The sequence below is a fragment of the Neoarius graeffei genome, chromosome 8 (genome assembly GCF_027579695.1).
Source record: "Neoarius graeffei isolate fNeoGra1 chromosome 8, fNeoGra1.pri, whole genome shotgun sequence".
Taxonomy (NCBI): Eukaryota; Metazoa; Chordata; class Actinopteri; order Siluriformes; family Ariidae; genus Neoarius; species Neoarius graeffei.
In genome coordinates this window covers 64,457,028-64,475,816 of record NC_083576.1, presented here as the reverse complement: position 1 = coordinate 64,475,816, position 18,789 = coordinate 64,457,028, and the positions used below count along the sequence as shown (strand labels likewise).

The following is an 18,789-nucleotide window of genomic DNA, read 5'->3' as shown; positions in this document are numbered from 1 at the left end:
AAACAAACAAACAAAAAAAGTCATTGGATAACTCGATTTTAATGTTTTCAGGACAGTAACCCTTTCATTTCTGAAGCAAACTTGATAGAAAATGAGGCCAAATGAGAATTCTCATCTCATTATCTCTAGCCGCTTTATCCTTCTACAGGGTCGCAGGCAAGCTGGAGCCTATCCCAGCTGACTACGGGCGAAAGGCGGGGTACACCCTGGACAAGTCACCAGGTCATCACAGGGCTGACACATAGACACAGACAACCATTCACACTCACATTCACACCTACGGTCAATTTAGAGTCACCAGTTAACCTAACCTGCATGTCTTTGGACTGTGGGGGAAACCAGAGCACCCGGAGGAAACCCACGCGGACACGGGGAGAACACAAATGAGAATTAGAAGAGAATAATTATAATGAAATTAATTAAATATAACATTTGAAATACTGATATGTTTGGGCCTTCTCTGAAGGCCTAGAAAGCCCTGATGGTTCCCTTCTGGTATACTATTATATGAGTCAAAATTGTATTTTATTGTCTTTGTTGATATATTGTTTTGCAAGGAATATATAATGTTTCCTCTGTAAACATTGTTGTACCCTTTGAACTTAAATTGCTGACTCTGAAGGAATAAGTGAAATAAGTTTTTACACTTTATTGTGCTATCCATGTATTGTAATGTACACTATACTTGTATTTTGTACATTATTTTACTAAATAAACTCATCATCATCATCATCATCAATATTGCCCATGATGATTCTAGTTGCTCTGTTAATCACCATCATAATGTAACTGTTGTTGTTTCATGTTTTTTTGCCTACCATTACAGCTGCACACGCTCTCCCAGCTGTGATGTGGAGTGACGAAGCTGGCCCGGGCAGTGCTGTAGTGCCTTGCCCTGTCCTCATTCATCAGTACAGTACTTCTGCATCCTGGTTGAGGGCAGCCATCCCCCACATAGCCACTGCCCCTTATGCCCCGTATGCTTAGTCCCAGCGAGCCATTAATGCGTTCCAGTGCAGCCATTAGATGTTGGGCATCCACAGGCCAAGCCGAGTTGTTCTGAGCCTTGTACACCAGCAGGACCTGTACCTCTGGGCTGTGAGACAGCTGTTCCTGCTGCAGGCTGGCAATGTGCAGCTCCAGTTTGGGTATGTCCAGATTGCGCTGGAGCATTCTCCAGTACTCGGATACAAATTCCTCAGCACTTAGGCCAGCCAAGTGCAGGGTGAAGCCCTGATCAAGGTCCTGCTGAGATGCAGCCCATACATGTACTCGCACTCCAGAACGGACAGTGAATTTGCCATCTGTCACACTCACGTTGAGAAAATAAACGCCTGGCCAAAGAGCCTTCTCCACTACAATCTTTCCATCCACAGAGTCCAAAGAGAAGTGACCATTGTGCGTTGTTTCTAGCTTGTAACTCAGAACATCCTGGGGGTCCTGGTCAGAGGCATGTAGCTTACCAATTACCCGTCTGGAGAAAGTTTGTTCAGTTGTAGTAATGAACACATCCAGTGGGGCCACAGCAGGAGGGAACTTGCTCTCTTCTGTCACATTGATTTTAACGACACATATGGAGGAGAGAGGCGGGTGGCCACTGTCAGTGATCTACAAAGATATTCAAGCCATTAGCTATTATAAGAGACACCACTGAATTAGTAGCTTTGCAACAGGTGCTTTGACTTTTTTCTCACGAAAACTAATGAAGTGTAAATTGTGAGAATTTTTAAATTGGCATACATACAAAGCAAATTTAACTCAGCATCATAATACCTGAATTTTGAGTACAATCTGAGATTTGCCTTTCTTCCTAAGTGAGGAGGATAGAGAAAGGAGTCCCCCCTGGTCGACATGGAAGTGTCTGCCTTCATTTCCAGAGACAATATGGAAAGCAAACGGCGGTCCATTCTGAGGTGTGTCCTTGTCGCTGAAGAACAATTGCAGAATGCTCTTGCCCACAGTCTCCTCTTCCTGCCACACAATTAAACATCATTAAAAACATAATTATGTCTAAAATTAACATAATTGTGGCTCCGTTTTCCATTGTTAGCACTCCATGCAGTGTTCCTCTTATTATCTAATATCATCATCATCATCATCATCCAAAGACAGGGGCATTGTGGCTTATATGAATTTCAACCTGGAACAAATCAGTGTTGTTTTGAGTTCCTAAAGGACCATAATGAAAGGCTATTCATCCATTTTCTATATTGCTTATCCATTGTTGGTCAGACAAGAGGCACGCTAGACATCCTGGACAGGCCACAGTAACCAGTTGACCTAATCCACATGCCTTTGGACTGTAGGAGGAAACTGGAGCACTCCGAGCAAACCCACACAGGCACAAGGAAAACATGCAAACTCCACACAGAAAGACCCAACCAGCAGGTTTGCACCCAGAACCTGCTTTGTGAGATGAAAGTGCTAACCACTACACCACCCTGCTCATGCTGCCTAACGGCAGATTTATACTTCTGGGTCAAATCTACCCGTAGGTCTGGCATCGATGCTCACACAGGGTGAAGTATTTATACTTGCATGTAAAATGCACATCTACTTTAGGAGGCGCTGTCGCATGAAACACACCAGAATTTACTGCTTTTGCACATAGAAGAAGAGGCGAATGTAAATTATGTGCAAGTTTACTTTAGGAATAATGAACAGAAAATAACATGATGTAATGAAATAACAAAAATAACAAAATGTTGTTTGAAGCAAATTTACTTGGGGGGGGGACCTCAGCAAAAACAAAAGTGTTTTAATTCATCTGTATTCAGCAGTATGAGCAGCTTGAAGAGAAAATCCCACTGGCGCTCAGGAATGAGGCACAAAAATAACACCATAGCGTTTAAATCCAGAGGATTAGATGCCAGATTAAACTGGCCATTATAATGATCTACAGCCACTGTATAATTACAGTGTCATACTTTATAAATTTATGTTAACACAGTAGCATGATGGTAGATTTCTGATTTTCATTGAGAAGAAAGAGCAGCTGGGAATTCATCAGAGGAAATGTGATGCTGCCACGAGTACCAATCACAGTAGTTGTGGTTTGCATCACTGCGACATGTAGTTACATTTCTGAAGAAGTGCATATCAGGCTACAGCATAGGATACGACATTGGGGACACAGCTACGCTGTACCCTACGATGTAGATTCAGTGCAGTAGCATAAATTGGCCTTAAGGCGATGATACATGGGGCAACTTTTTGGGCAATGTTACTGGGCAATTGTGCTTCGACACTTTCCCATTGAAATTGGGCAACATAATTTCTATCTGAGTGATTTTGATCATTTTGGGCAATTTTTTAAGACCATCCAATCAGAGTGCTAGCAGCAAATTACATGACCACCTGAGAGCTTCTGAAATTTTCAACAAAGATGGCACCATCTCAATAGCAGTGGAGCAAAGAAAACTTGTATCTTTTTACACTGATAAGTTGTTCTATGTAAACCCAAAGTGGTGAATGTACCTCATCAAATGCTTAGAAAACAACAGACATCTATTTTTATGTGCTCAGGTTGTAATTAAGACATCGATTTTTTTCAGCTAAGTGCAAACTACCGGTAGCTAACCACCGCTCCAAAGAAACTGAATGGGATTTAGCTAACCAGCGGTGGTTTTTGCTAATATAGTTAGCTGAATGTTATCGCTAGCTACACTACCATTCAAAAGTTTGGGGTCACTTTGAAATTTTCTTATTTTTGAAAGAAAAGCACTGTTCTTTTCAATGAAGATCACTTTAAACTAATCAGAAATACACTCTATACATTGCTAATGTGGTAAATGACTATTCTAGCTGCAAATGTCTGGTTTTTGGTGCAATATCTCCATAGGTGTATAGAGGCCCATTTCCAGCAACTCTCACTCCAGTGTTCTAATGGTACAATGTGTTTGCTCATTGCCTCAGAAGGCTAATGGATGATTAGAAAACCCTTGTACAATCATGTTAGCACAGCTGAAAACAGTTGAGCTCTTTAGAGAAGCTATAAAACTGACCTTCCTTTGAGCAGATTGAGTTTCTGGAGCATCACATTTGTGGGGTCGATTAAATGCTCAAAATGGCCAGAAAAATGTCTTGACTATATTTTCTATTCATTTTACAACTTATGGTGGTAAATAAAAGTGTGACTTTTCATGGAAAACACAAAATTGTCTGGGTGACCCCAAACTTTTGAACGGTAGTGTATGTATTCAGTTTTGTTCCAGAAGTGATACTTAAGCGAAATAAAGGATGAAGCCAAGACAAAAGTGACAGCTGCAAATGTTTCAGGGCCCATCACTGTGGTGTCTGTCTCCTTGGCAATAGATTTGCTTTTATCCAATTGGTTGTTGCCAGTTGTCTGTTGCCCTCATTAGTTGCCCTGTATCTCACCTGGATGCCCATTGCTGGCAACATTGCCCTAAAAGTTGCCCCATGTATCATCACCTTTAAGGCTATTCATTTTTAACATATTAGATTTTCTGTTGTTTAACGCCAACAGTATAGGCTAACAGAATAGAAGGGCTAACAGAATCAGTTAAAACTTATGCACTATTAGGACTAGGTGATAACATAATAAACTAATTGTTTTATTAGTTTTTTCTAATATAGAGCTATTTTCCAAATATTGAAAATATTATATTGATAAATGCATTTAAGAAGAACTCAATATTCACAAATATTTCTTGCCTTTGTGCACCATGAATGTTTCTTTTTTCAACATATTTGTAGGTCTCTACACTGAGGAATATGTTTTAGAATTTGGAGTCAAACGCTGAATCACACTAAAGGCCAACATCCAACATCTCATCTCATCTCATCTCATTATCTCTAGCCACTTTATCCTGTTCTACAGGGTCGCAGGCAAGCTGGAGCCTATCCCAGTTGACTACGGGCAAAACATCCAACATGTGTTACAAATCTTTTGTTCGAGACAGGTCTCAGCCCTGAGACTTTTCAATCCTGTGAGATGTGAGCCCATCCATGCTTTAAAGTGACCCATGACCAATTATTACACTAAGTCTGCTGTAAATTCTAGAAAAGGTAAAGCAGTACCTGCAACACCCAGTTTCAATGTTATTTTTTTGCAAACTCGCCTGGATTGAATTAATCAAAGTGCCATATTTGGCCTGCGGGTTTTGAGTTTGACACCTACAGCTTGTATCATAATCAACAGTAGTAAACAGCTAGAGTTATAGAAAAAAGTGAGCAGTGATCAACAGTGCTGGGAATAACGGCGTTAGAGTATAACGGCGTTACTAACGGAGCCACATTTTGGGTAACGGAATAATTACTTAGTTACTTAATCCATATTTGTATCGCCGTTACCGTTACTCGGGAAGTAACGTGATGCGTTACAATTTGATATGGGCGCCTTGACAACATGAGCATTGGCAACACGGTACCGCAATATATAATAATAATTATGTACCAATATGGCTTTTACATTCTCCCATTCACCCTTTGAATGCAAGAGAACAAATCGTGATTTGCTAAGATGTTCTAGGTGGGTGGAGTCGATTGTGTTTTCCCGCTACGCACACACACGCGCACACAGAGATGGGGAAGAGACAATGGCAGCACCAAGCCGCAAAGTCGCATTTTCGAACTGGAAACACCGGCATAATTTCAAAAATCACAGGCAAAATAACATAACAGATAAACAGGGTATTCATCCTTGATCTGTTATGTTATTTTGCCTGTGATTTTTGTTTAGGATGCTTCCTTAAAAACACTATCAAAGATCTTCCTGACCTATTGTAAATGGTGAAAGCTAAGCTAACTGTAATAAACCAGGTTATCATAATGCTGTAAACTGTGAGGACTTAATTGCTCACTGACTCTGTACTCCAAAAAAGTAATTGCGTTAGTAACTGCGTTACTTCACTAGAAAAGAACAGTTATCCTCGTTTATCTGTAAGCAAAAAAAAAAAAAAGTTACGCAATAAATACTTTTCCTGGTAACTAGTTACTTTTCTAGTGAAGTAACGCAGTTACTAACGCAATTACTTTTTTGGAGAAGTAACTAGTACTTGTAACTAATTACTTTTTCAAAGTAATGTGCCCAGCACTGATGTTGTCTGTTTTCAGTAATGCCTGTTCAATAACATGCCACTGGGATCCTCTCTAAAGCTACATACTTTAAAAACAAAAATATACCAAATGAAAAAATAAATCAAAGATGATAAAGAGGGACATACATATATATCCAAGTGTATGAATGCCCTGGTCAGACCACATGCTGTAATTTAGCATGAATATGCATACCTTGCCTCTAACTTTTCCACTCAAGCTGAAACAGCTGGAGCACCTTATTGAAATTGCTCAGCTGGAAGAGATAAGCCTCATTATAACTAACTACCATCAATGTGCCAAATAGTCTGGATTCACAGCAGACACTCTCCGGTTTCCAAATCACCAAAGTTGGCACTGTGGTTAGATGACTTGAATGTGGCCGCATCCAAAGGAGTAAACAACCAGAGCAAATATCACTTCAGACAAAATGGCACAAGAGGAGGTCTGTTGATTTATTAGGCATGGCCACTTGTCTCCTCAGGCTGCTCTCTGTGTCCAAATCTTTAATCCTGTATTATCTCAAGACAAAGATGAGTTTCCCCCATACCTGTAGCACAAGGCTGTGGCTGGTCTGAGAGAAGATGGGTGGGTTGTCATTGACATCAGAGACTGTGACTGTCACCTGGACAGCCGAGGAGAGAGGAGGCTGCCCCTCATCAGCAGCCTGCACAGTCAAGGAGTAGTGTGTGATCTGAAAGACACATGTCAAGGGGATTAACACAGCCTGTTTGTGACACTGCAATCGCACATGCTCTGATGTGTACAGTGAGCCAGCTTAAAGGTAGACTGCCGTTCAGATTTTTCATGTTTAGGTCATAAAAAGAATTTTCCCTGACACCCAATCATTTTTTTAGTGGACAGAAAGCTACTGAATTCTAATCAGACTTATGATTTTATTACTTTTTTTCCTCAAAGAACAATTAATGAATTTAGAGCCCCGTGGCCCTAAATTCTCCGGCATTTTTTTCTTGCTTCACCGTGACCTCATTCAAGATACTATGTCAAGTAACGCAAAGCGAGAAGAAAAGACATTATGTTGCGAAGGAAACGCAGGACCAAACTAATAAATATCGGCGGTCAGCGAGCAACTCGATGTGATCAGCTGTTCGTTTAGCGACAGAATGATGTAACTGTCAGTGCATGGTCAAGGTAAACCTGTAGATGGCAGTAATGCAACACTGGATGCCAGCTGCCGTAAAAACCCGAAAGATGAAGAAGACGACGACTCAGGTAAGCGTGCACATGCGCACACGGACTTCCTTTGTCTGCTTTACTGTGTCAAGCAAGCGATTTCATGCACATTATTTGCTAGGGAATCCCCTCAAATTAAATAACTTCCCAGCCAAAGAATGGCCTGCTTGAGATATTACAAAAATAAACATATATCTCAATGACTAAATTTCAGAGGGAGCTAAATTTCACCAGTTTTATGAAATCGAAAGGCTGTCTACTTTTAAGGTGCAAAATATGGCAAATAAAACCAAAGGAAACATGTGGACACAGGACTGTGGACACACAACTGCTGTCTGTCCTGGTTCCCCGTTGGTGGAATGACCATCCCATTGAGGTCAGAACTGCCAACTTCCCTGCCTGACCACCTTCAAGTGCAGATTGAAGACTCACCTCTTCAGGCTGCAGCTCTCCCCTTCTTCCCTGCCCACTGTGTAACTGTGTTTCAGTCTTGACCAACCCAGGCTATGTACTTTCTAGCCTGGGGTTAGCTATTTGAGTTCTCTAGTCAGTTGTACTTTGCATGGTTGGTTTGTTTCCTTGGCTGTTTGAGTATTGATACTTCAACAGAATATTTCACTAGGTATTGTTGTCACTTGTTCAGTTGGCACTAGAACTTACTTGTCTAGAAATTCAGCACTTCGTGTACCTGACTTTTGCACTTGTTGTACGTCACTCTGGATAAGAGCATCTGCTAAATGTCATGTGATGTAATGTAATGTTTGTGCTTGTCAGGAGCAGACAGATGCAACAAGTCAAAAGTCCCTCATTACTTCCATCTTCTTTTATTTGTATCATGAATGAGCTCACCTCTTCCCTGTCCAGCATGGAGCGCACTTTGATGTGTCCTGTCTGAGGATCAATGCTGAACTGCTGCCATGGGTCGCCACTCACAATGGAGTAGCGGATAAGGTTGTTCTGTGGCCCATCAAGGTCAACAGCTGTCACCTGAGAGGCAAAGACAAGGAGACAGAATGTCAGGGAGGGAGAGAGATCTGCTATCAGTGGACATGGCTATGGAAACCTTATTATGGGCGGCTAAATCTGCTACATTATCACAATATTAGTTCATTGAGAATTCCTGCGCTTCCTGATCATTCCTTCTTTTTACGTATGAGATCAGCATATTGTTGGGATTTAATCAATTACTCTAGCATGCAAATATGTTAGCACTGTTAAAATAATGTCAGATCTTATTTCTAGAAAAGGGAGGAATAACTGCTACAATAGAAGTCAGAAGGATTGGCTGACTGGTTGAGCATGTTTAAGTGAATGTTAAGTGTCACTAAATCTAGTGGTGTGAGAGGAAAGGCAGGTTGGAGCAGGAAGTGACCCTGGCTTCAGTCGATAACATTATCATTAGGCAGCAGTGGCAGGTGAGGGAGCTGTGCTATGATACCTGCATCACTGTGTCTCCAGGCAGGAGATCTTCAGCAATTTCTGCACTGTAGTCTCCACGGCTGAAGATTGGTGGGTTGTCATTGATGTCGGTGATGTTGACAACAACCATAGCGATGTCAGACAGTGATGCTTTGCCTCGTGCCCCCTCCACTGACAGGTAATACTCACGACGGAGTTCGAAGTCCAGAGGAGCATTCACCCACAGCACACCTGCAGTATAAAATAGCAAAATTACTATAGCCATTGGAGTAAAGAGATCCCTTTGCTCCATCTGTTGGATAACAACTATAGCGTGTACAGTATAGCTTGTGCATGCAAAACTATTGTGCAACAGGGTAAGCAAAACAGAGTAGCAGGCTGACTCCAAGCAAATAAGCACCACCATGAAAAATTACACTTATCATTTCACTTGCAATGACAGTTAGTTAAGGGTTGGAATGCTCTAAGCTTGAGAAACTTCTGGGAGAAACTTCTGGCTTTCAAGCAAGCATGAAAATATGCACAATTTAGATTTCAGATATGTACAGACTGAAATGTCTTTATGGGCAAGTCAGCACAACTGTTTACTGATTAAATCCGTTCTACAAGGACAGGATCATTGGGGATTTCCTTGCACAAAGACAACTATTAAACCATAGTCATTGTACTAAACCTGGTCATTATGTAGTGTGTTTAATCAGGTGTCTTTGAGGAAGGAAATACTGCTGTAGTCCAACTTTCCAAGACTAGAGTTGGCGATCGCTGGATTAAATGCTAACAATTTTTAATGAAAATGTGCATGGAATCAAAAAGGAGTGGTGACAGTGACAGCTCAATGGTTAAGGCTCTGGGTTAATGAGTAAAGCCCTTAACCCTCTCTGTTCCAAGGGAGCTGGATCATGGCTAACCCTGCACTCTGACCCCAAATTCCTAACAAGCTGGGATATGTGAAGAAAATGAATTTGCTGTGCTGTAATGAGCAGTACCAGTCATAAGTTTGGGCACACCTTCTAATTCAATGTTTTTTCTTTATTTTTATTAATTAAAAGACACTTCTTCATGTCTTAAAGTAATGATGGATGTCGTTTCTCTTTACTTAGTTGAGCGATTCTTGACATAATATGGATTACTACAGTTGTGGAATAGGGCTATTTACTGTATTAGTATTTACTATTTACTGTTTGATCTCAAACACATTAAGAGGGCAAGAAATTGCACTAATTAACTTTTAACGAGATATACCCATTAACTGAAAAGCATTCCAGGTGACTACCTCATGAAGTTGGTTAAGATAATGCCAATAGTGTACAAAGCGTCATCAAGGTGGCTACTTTAAAAAATCTAAACTATGAAACATTTTGTTTTTTTAAACACTTTTTGTTTACCACATAATTCCATATATGTTCCAGATGTTATTTTATAGTTTTGATGTCTTCGGTATTGTTCTACAGTGTAGAAAATAGTCACAATACAGAAAAACCTATGAATGAGTAGGGGTGTACAAACTTTTGACTGGTATTGTATATGTGAAAAATTAAGTCTCTTCTTCTTCTTCTTCTTCTTCTTCTTAAGACTCACTGAATCAAGCAACTTCAAAAGAAGGCATGAAACTAAACTAAAGTATTTATAAAACTAAAAGTATTGGTGAAATTTAAATAAACTGAGTACAGCTGGAACCACAATTTACATAAACCATTTTTCATTTATAACCGTTGAACTGTCAGTTCAATGACTGAATTGAATATCAACAGAAATAAACAATATTTTATTCATTTCTATAATAATATTATATCTTTAAGCTTGTAAAGAGATAATTGCACATTTACAAGTTATTTCGGAAAACTGTCTTTAATAATGTAGTACATAGAAGAGACAATACATAAATCTTAAGTCAACTTTGCCAGTTTTTCTAAGTTATACATACATCTCTATTTCTGTATTGCGTGCATTTTGCACCCTGGTTAGTATTGAAATGCTATGGCCAGATTTTACTCATTTTGAATACGCAATGAAAAGCCCTTTATACACAAATATTCCATAATACTGGCGTAAAGAAGGCATCTCAATATTCCGGCTTCAGTGATTTACACTGAACCAAATAAATCCAGCAACAAGCTATTGGAAGCCCAATGTGTGTTTTTACATTTTGAGCCGGTGTTCTGTACCCAGAGGTGTGACCTGTCCCAATGGAGTGTCAGCGTCTAGGGTAATGTATCTACATGTCGGAAATATGAATATGAATACCCCATTCATACCGTTGTTGCTTTCAAAACAACGACGGGTGAACTGAGTGTTGAGGTGCTTTTGTTAGCTGTGCAGATTTATACTGCTCTTCAAAGTTTTATATGCAACATCTAATAAATTTCATTAAATAATTCACATTTAGGGGAAGTAATAGCTTCAATATATACAACGATTGTGTCCTTTAGCTGAGCCGGTTAAAAAAGTGTCACAGAAAACTGCACTTGAAAATGGAAAGAGAGAGAGAATGAATCAGGGTGAAAGGTAACGAAGAAGAGAGGAGTGGAGAGACTCTGACAAGCAATATGTTTGTGTGAACAGAAATATGTTGGAGGAGAAAGTGAAAAGAAGTAGGAAGCGATTAGAGGCAGAAAAACACATGGACCTTAGGTGCCATAGACAGAGATGTTTGAATTCATGCTGGTCTCGGAAATTAGATTCTCAAAGACAAAAAACGTCACATCCCGTCCCACTGTGCCAGCTGTCCCTTTTACACAGACATCGATTCTGGCTCTGTTACTACCAATCGTTCTGGCTCAGAGACAGAAAAACACAGACCCCCTGTTCAGCATTCAGAAGTTTTATACAAAATGCAAAGTGGAATAAAGGCATAAGGTTCCTGCCTTGAACAGGCTGTATAAAAGGGGTTAAAGTGTGAGTTGTTGTGAAAACAGCTTTGTCAATATGACAGAACAAGGTGGGCTGGTTATATTTGCAACAACTGAACAATAAGCGCAGTGTCCCAAAGCATTGGGGCATATATAAATTGCAGTATTTGTGTTACAAATACAGGTCAGACAAATGCACTGAAGTCAAGCAAGGGTTTGGGTTATATTTACCTTCTTGCAAGTCCTAAATGTGTTTTTCAAATATTAGCACTTTTCATATTTAATGATCTAGAACTTTGAATGCACAAATGCTAAATTTTCTGACTTAAAATGCACATTCCAAAAAAAGTTGGGACAGGGCAATTTAGGGCTAGTAATGATGTAAAACAATTAAATAATGATATGATTTGAAATAGGTAATGCCCACAGGTGATTGTAATCATGATTTGGTACAAAATCAGTATCCAGGAAAGGCTTAGTCTTTGAGGAGCAAAGATGGGTCGAGGATCTCCAGTTTGTCAACAAATTTGTGAGGAAATTATTGAAATGCTTAAAAACAATGTTCCTCAAAGAAAAACAGGAAGGGGTTTGGATATTTCACCCTCCATGGTGCATAATATCATTAAACAATTCAAGGAATCTGGAGGAATTTCAGTGTGTAAAGGGCAAGGACACAAGCCTAAGCTGAACACCTGTGGTCACCGATCCCTCAGGCAGCACTGCATCAAGAACCGTTATTCATCTATAGCTGATATAACCACATGGACTTGGGATTATATTTGGCAAACCTTTGTCAAGCACTACAATACAGAGTCACATCCACAAATGCCAGTTAAAACTTTACTGTGCAAAAAGGAAGCCTTATGTTAACTGTGTCCAGAAACACCGTTGGCTTCTCTGGGCTTGGAACCATCTGGGATGGACCATCACACAGTGGAAATATGTATTGTATTCAGATGAATCGGTATTCCAGGCCTTTTTTGGAAGACACTGTGTACTCCGGACCAAACTTTACTGTGCAAAAAGGAAGCCTTATGTTAACTGTGTCCAGAAACACCGTTGACTTCTCTGGGCTTGGAACCATCTGGGATGGACCATCACACAGTGGAAATATGTATTGTATTCAGATGAATCAGTATTCCAGGCCTTTTTTGGAAGACACTGTGTACTCCGGACCAAAGACAAAAAGGGCCATCCAGTCTGTTACCAGCAACAAATCCAAAAGCCAGGGTCTGTCATGGTATGGGGTTGTGTCAGTGCCCTTGGCAAAGATAACTTATACTTTTGTGATGGCAGCATTAATGCAGAAAAGTACATTGAGATTTTGGAGCAAGTCATGCTGCCTTCAAGACGACATTTTTTTCCAGGGATATTTCAAGGAGACGATGCAAAACCCCATTCTGCACACATTACAAAGGCATGGCTGTGGAAGAAGAGGGTGGCAGTGCCTTCTGTCCCTGATAGAGAACATGTGATGAAGTTTGAAATGAAAAATGACAACGACGACCCTGTACTGTTGCACACCTTAAAGTGGCATTCCACCATTGGATGTATTCTTTGGCATAAAATACGACAACATATATAAATGGTATCACTAGATAGAGAAATCTTTTAGCTTCAAAATGATATATCAAGCATAATTTTTTGACAACGACAAGTATATTAATTTTGCGACCAAAGTCACCTACCCTTTTAATTTCCGCGCGGTAGTGAAACGTGATGTCATCGGCAGGTTCCCCTTCTTGTGTACCACGTGACGTATCCTACCTCTTGGATTTGACCTACCAAGCCTACTGCGCATGCGCGAAATTGCCTACTGCGCATGCGCGAAATCCAGGAGGGTAGGAAAATTCAACAGTAGTTTTGTCCTACCAATCAGCTGGGCTGATAGAAAATCGGTGAGTATTTCACGCATTTGCCGATTTTTATGTTTTGTGCGTATTGGTCGAGTCTTTGGCCGAGTCAAATAATTTGTAATGACTTGTTGTGAATAATAAAACTGTCTGCATGAGAACTTGCTAATTGTAATGGCGTCATGTGTTCTGCGCATGCGCAGTAGGCTTCGCGCATGCGCAGTAGGCTTGGTAGGACAAATCCAAGAGGTGGGATAACTTTACAGAACACCGACACGTGGTACACAAGAAGGGGAACCTGCCGATGACATCACGTTTCACTACCGTGCGGAAATTAAAAGGGTAGGTGACTTTGGTCGCAAAATTAATATACTTGTCGTTGTCAAAAAATTATGTTTTATATATCATTTTGAAGCTAAAAGATTTCTCTATCTAGTGATACCATTTATATATGTTGTCGTATTTTATGCCAAAGAATACATCCAATGGTGGAATGCCACTTTAAGACCTGTTTGCAGGAAGAATGGGATAACATCTAAAATGCGTCATCACTTGGTGTCTTCAGTCCCTGAACACCTGAAGTGTTGTGAGAAGGAATGGCAACATTACAAAGTGGTAAATGTTTTACTTTCCCGACTTTTTTGAAATGTGTTGAAAGAACCAAAACTGAAATTGCTTGTTTTGAAAAAGCAATAAAATTCTCTCATCTCCTCTAGCTGCTTTATCCTGTTCTACAGGGTCGCAGGCAAGCTGGAGCCTATCCCAGCTGACTACGGGCGAAAAGCAGGGTACACCCTGGACAAGTCGCCAGGTCATCACAGGGCTGACACATAGACACACAACCATTCACATTCACTTTAGAGTCACCAGTTAACCTAACCTGCATGTCTTTGGACTGTGGGGGAAAACAGAGCACCTGGAGGAAACCCATGCAGACAACATGCAAACTCCGCAAAGAAAGGCCCTCGCCAGCCACGAGGCTCGAACCCAGACCTTCTTGCTGTGAGGCGACAGCGCTAACCACTACACCACCGTGCCGCGGCAATAAAATTCATGAGGTAAAACATCAAATAATGTGCTCTTGTATTGTTTTGCGTGCAATACAGGTCAAAGATTATTTACAAATAACTATTTTTCAGTTTTAATTTTAACTTCAACATACCGTCCCAACTTTTTTCTAACTTGGGGTTGTATTCAAGGTTGTGTTCAAGTTGTTGAGGTTGTGTTCAACAGTTTATTGCCTTTCCTTTATACCTGTGGCAGTGGGGGCGTGGTCAAGCATCGGTCTGTGAATGGAGGGCGGAGTCAGGGAAGGTAAGTGGCAGAATCACTACACCTGATGTTAGTTAACCTGTGTTTGTGTCTTCCCCAGTGACCACACCCTATAAAAAGGAGAGAGAGAGCAGAGGAAAAATCTCTCCCCAACCAGAAGGCTTGTGTGTGTGTGACTGGGAGAGTAGTAGATAACAGCTGAAAAGCAAAAATAAAGAGTTTGAGAACTCAGTTCTGGTCTGCCGTGCTTCTGTGCTCCACCCACCTTAAACAATTGCAACAGTGGTGCCGAAACCCGGGAATCTGGAGTAAAGAAGAGAACAGCCTCATGGAGTCCTCCCCCTTCAAGGACCTGATCCATGCCCTCGCCACGGCCCCACAGAGCCAGCACCAGGCGCTGGTCACCCTCCAGAAGGAGCAGGAAGAACGGTTTGAAGCCCTGGTGCTGGGGCAGCAGGAAGACCGCCAGGCGTTCCGTCACCTGCTCAGGTTGGCGGGGTCCACCATCACCACCGCCGCAGACCCTCCCCACCTCACCCTAACAAAGATGGGTCCGCACGATGACCCCGAAGCCTTCCTTGCTCTGTTTGAGCAGGCAGCAGAGGCGTGGGGTTAGCCGGTGGAACGGCGCGCCTCCTCCCCCTGCTAACGGGCAAGGCGCAGCTGGCCGCTCTACAGCTCCCTGCCGACAGCCGGCTGGCCTACACCGACCTACGCAGGGCCGTCCTCCAACGTGTGGGGCACACCCCGGAGCAGCAATGGCAGCGCTTCCGCGCGCTGTGCCTGGAGGAGGTCGGCCAGCCGTTCGCATTTGGCCAGCAACTCCGGGACACCTGTCGGCTGAGGGCCGACAACCTCGACGCTGAGGGAATCATCGACCTAGTGGCACTGGAACAGTTCATCGCCCGACTTCCAGAAGGAGCAGCAGAGTGGGTCCAGTGCCATCGCCCGGTGTCGCTGGATCAGGCCATCGAGCTGGCGGAGGACCATATGGCGGCTGTTCTGATGGCAGGACAGTGTGTCTCCTCTTCTCGCCTCTCTTCTCTCTCTCTCTCCCCCCTTCTGTTTCTCGTCCTCACCCCATTCCCCCACCGCGGAGGCGGGGCCTGGTTCCACCCCAGCCGGCCCACCGCACCTGTGGTGCCCTACCGTTTCCTACTTCCATGTCTGTGTCTTCCCCCCCCTCAGGTGAGTGAGCTCCGAAACACCGGTGCAGAGAGAGAGCCTGGGCTGGTTTGCTGGCGCTGCAGGGAGCCAGGGCACCTCCAGCATCAATGCTCGGCGATGGAGGTGGGCGCGGTGGTCTGGATCCCCGATGCTCCAGGGACCACCCTTGATCAGGCCGGAGTGTATCGCATACCGGTGAGTATCCAAGGGGATACGTATCAGGCTTTGGTGGACTCCGGCTGTAATCAGACCTCAATCCACCAAAGCCTGGTGCAAGACGAGGCATTGGGGAGAGCACAATTGGTGAAGGTGTTGTGTGTGCACGAGGATGTTCACAACTACCCTTGAGTGTCGGTCCACATTCTATTTTGAGAGGAGAAATTTAGAGTAAAGGCGGCGGTTAATCCTCACCTTACCCACTCAATAATTTTGTGGACTGATTGGCCGGGATTTCGGGAGCTAATGACTCATTTAGTGAAGAGTGGGTCCTGCCGTAGTTTAGTGGGGGGAGGTCCCGGTGTGGCATTGGTGGGAGCAGCTGTAACAGAGCCGTCTACGTCATCACCGCGTCAGAGTGAGGAGCCGCTGGCTCCTCCTCCCTCTCTCGGGGAATCCCTTGCAGATTTTCCGTTAGAGCAGTCGTGAGACGAGACTCTGCGGCATGCGTTTGACCAAGTGAGAGTAATCGATGGTCAAATGCTCCAGCCAAACGCCACCCTGTCCTTTCCCTATTTCTCCATTATGAGGGATAGATTATACCGAGTGACGCAGGACACTCAGATTAAGGAGCCGATAACACAACTTTTGATCCCAAAGAGCCGCCGGGAATTGGTATTCCAGGTAGGAATACCAATCCCATGGCTGGACACTTAGGGCAGGATAAGACACTAGCCCGAATAATGGCCTGGTTCTTTGCGGCGATGTCTGTAGGTGGTGTGCGGCATGCCGCGAATGCCAGTTAGTAAATCCAGTGGTCATTCCAAAAGCGCCTTTGCGCCCTCTACCATTAATCAAGACCCCGTTCAAAAGAATTGGGATGGATCTTGTCAGGCCGTTAGATTGGTCAACACGAGGGTATCGCTTTATTTTAGTCCTGCTGGACTATGCAACGCGATACCCGGAAGCAGTGCCTCTTCGCAATATCTCAGCACGCAATATTGCGGAAGCACTCTTCCACGTCATCTCCCGAGTCGGAATCCCCAAAGAGATTCTGACTGATCAAGGCACTACGTTTATGTCACGCACACTGCGCGAACTGTATGGGTTACTGGGAATCAAGCTGATCCGTACCAGCATTTATCACCCACAAATGGACGGCTTAATCAAACGGTTTAATCGCACCCTCAAAAACATCATTAAAAAATTTGTGAGGACGCACGTGACTGGGATAAATGGCTCGAGCCCCTGCTTTTCGCAGTGCGAGAGGTCCCACAAGCCTCCATGGGGTTCTCCCCGTTTGAATTATTATATGGGCGTAAGCCGCATGGCATCCTAGATGTGCTGTGGGAAAATTTGGAGGAGGGACCTTCACCGAGCAAAAACGAAATTCAATATGTTATTGACCTGTGCGCAAAACTCCACACACTCACACACCTAACCCAGGAGAATTTGCGGCAGGCTCAAGAATGGCAAATCCGCCTGTACAACAGGGGCATACACCTTAGGGAATTCGCACCAGGAGATAAAGTGCTCGTGCTGTTGCCCATGTCGAGCTCCAAATTGATCGCCAAGTGGCAAGGACCCTTTGAGGTCACACGGTGAGTTGGGGACGTCGACTATGAGGTGTGGTGAAGGGACAGGGGTGGGGCATTACAGATTTACCACCTCAATCTGTTAAAACTTTGGAATGAGGAGGTCCCTGTGGTGATGGTGGTTCCAGAGAAGGTGGAGCTGGGGCCGGCAGTTCAAAAAGTAAAATTGACATCGCCCACCGCTCCGGTCCCCTGTGGAGACCACCTCTCTCCAACCCAACTCACGGAGGTCGCCCAGTTGCAGACAGAATTTTCTGATGTATTCTCGCCCCTGCCTGACCACACCCACCTCATAGAACACCACATTGAGACGCCCCCGGGGGTGGTAGTGCGCAGCCACCCTTACAGACTGCCCGAACACAAAAAAAAGGTGGTTTGGGAAGAACTCGAGGCCATGCTTGACATGGGTATCGTCGAGGAGTCCCACAGTGACTGGAGCAGCCCGGTGGTCTTGGTTCCCAAGGCCGACGGGTCGGTCCGGTTCTGTGTGGACTATAAAAAAGTCAACACAGTGTCTAAATTCGATGCATACCCAATGCCTTGTATTGACGAGTTGCTTGATCGACTAGGCATGGCTCGTTTTTATTCGACACTGGATTTGACAAAGGGATATTGGCAGATCCCCTTGACTCCATTATCCCAAGAGAAAACGGCCTTTTCCACACCGTTTGGCTTACACCAGTTTGTCACACTTCCTTTTGGTCTGTTTGGGGCACCCGCTACGTTCCAGCGGCTTATGGATAGGGTCCTCCGCCCCCATGCCACCTATGCGGCCGCATACCTTGACGACATTATTATCTATAGTAATGACTGGCTGCGGCATTACAACACCTGAGGGCCGTCCTTAAGTCGCTGAGGCGAGCGGGTCTCACAGCCAACCCGAAGAAGTGTGCGATTGGGCGGGTGGAAGTACAGTATCTGGGCTTCCACTTGGGCAATGGGCAGGTGCGTCCCCAAATTAATAAGACAGCAGCGATTGTGGCCTGCCTGAGGCCCAAGACCAAAAAGGGGGTGAGACAGTTTCTGGGGCTGGCTGGCTACTATCGTAGGTTTATACCTAATTATTCGGACGTCGCCAGCCTGCTGACTGATCTCACTAAAAAGGGGGCACCAGATCCGGTCAAATGGACGGAGCAATGCCAGCGGGCTTTCTCTGAGGTAAAGGCTGCACTGTGTGGGGGGCCACTGTTACACTCCCCTGACTTCACTCTCCCCTTTGTTTTG

The 18,789-nt window shown here is 43.6% G+C and overlaps 1 protein-coding gene across 2 annotated transcripts in view; it reads right to left on the bottom strand.

Annotated features, from left to right (window-relative positions):
• fat2 (FAT atypical cadherin 2) overlaps positions 1 to 18,789 on the bottom strand; it is an 85,204-nt gene that overhangs the window by 22,021 nt on the left and 44,394 nt on the right. For both annotated transcript variants that reach the window (XM_060928019.1, XM_060928020.1), the window contains exons 15-19: positions 8,693 to 8,904; positions 8,104 to 8,241; positions 6,611 to 6,754; positions 1,774 to 1,971; positions 819 to 1,608 (exon numbers count right to left, since the gene is read on the bottom strand). In XM_060928019.1, coding sequence (XP_060784002.1) covers positions 819 to 1,608; positions 1,774 to 1,971; positions 6,611 to 6,754; positions 8,104 to 8,241; positions 8,693 to 8,904 — 1,482 coding nt within the window. The remainder of the gene's footprint in view (positions 1 to 818; positions 1,609 to 1,773; positions 1,972 to 6,610; positions 6,755 to 8,103; positions 8,242 to 8,692; positions 8,905 to 18,789) is intronic.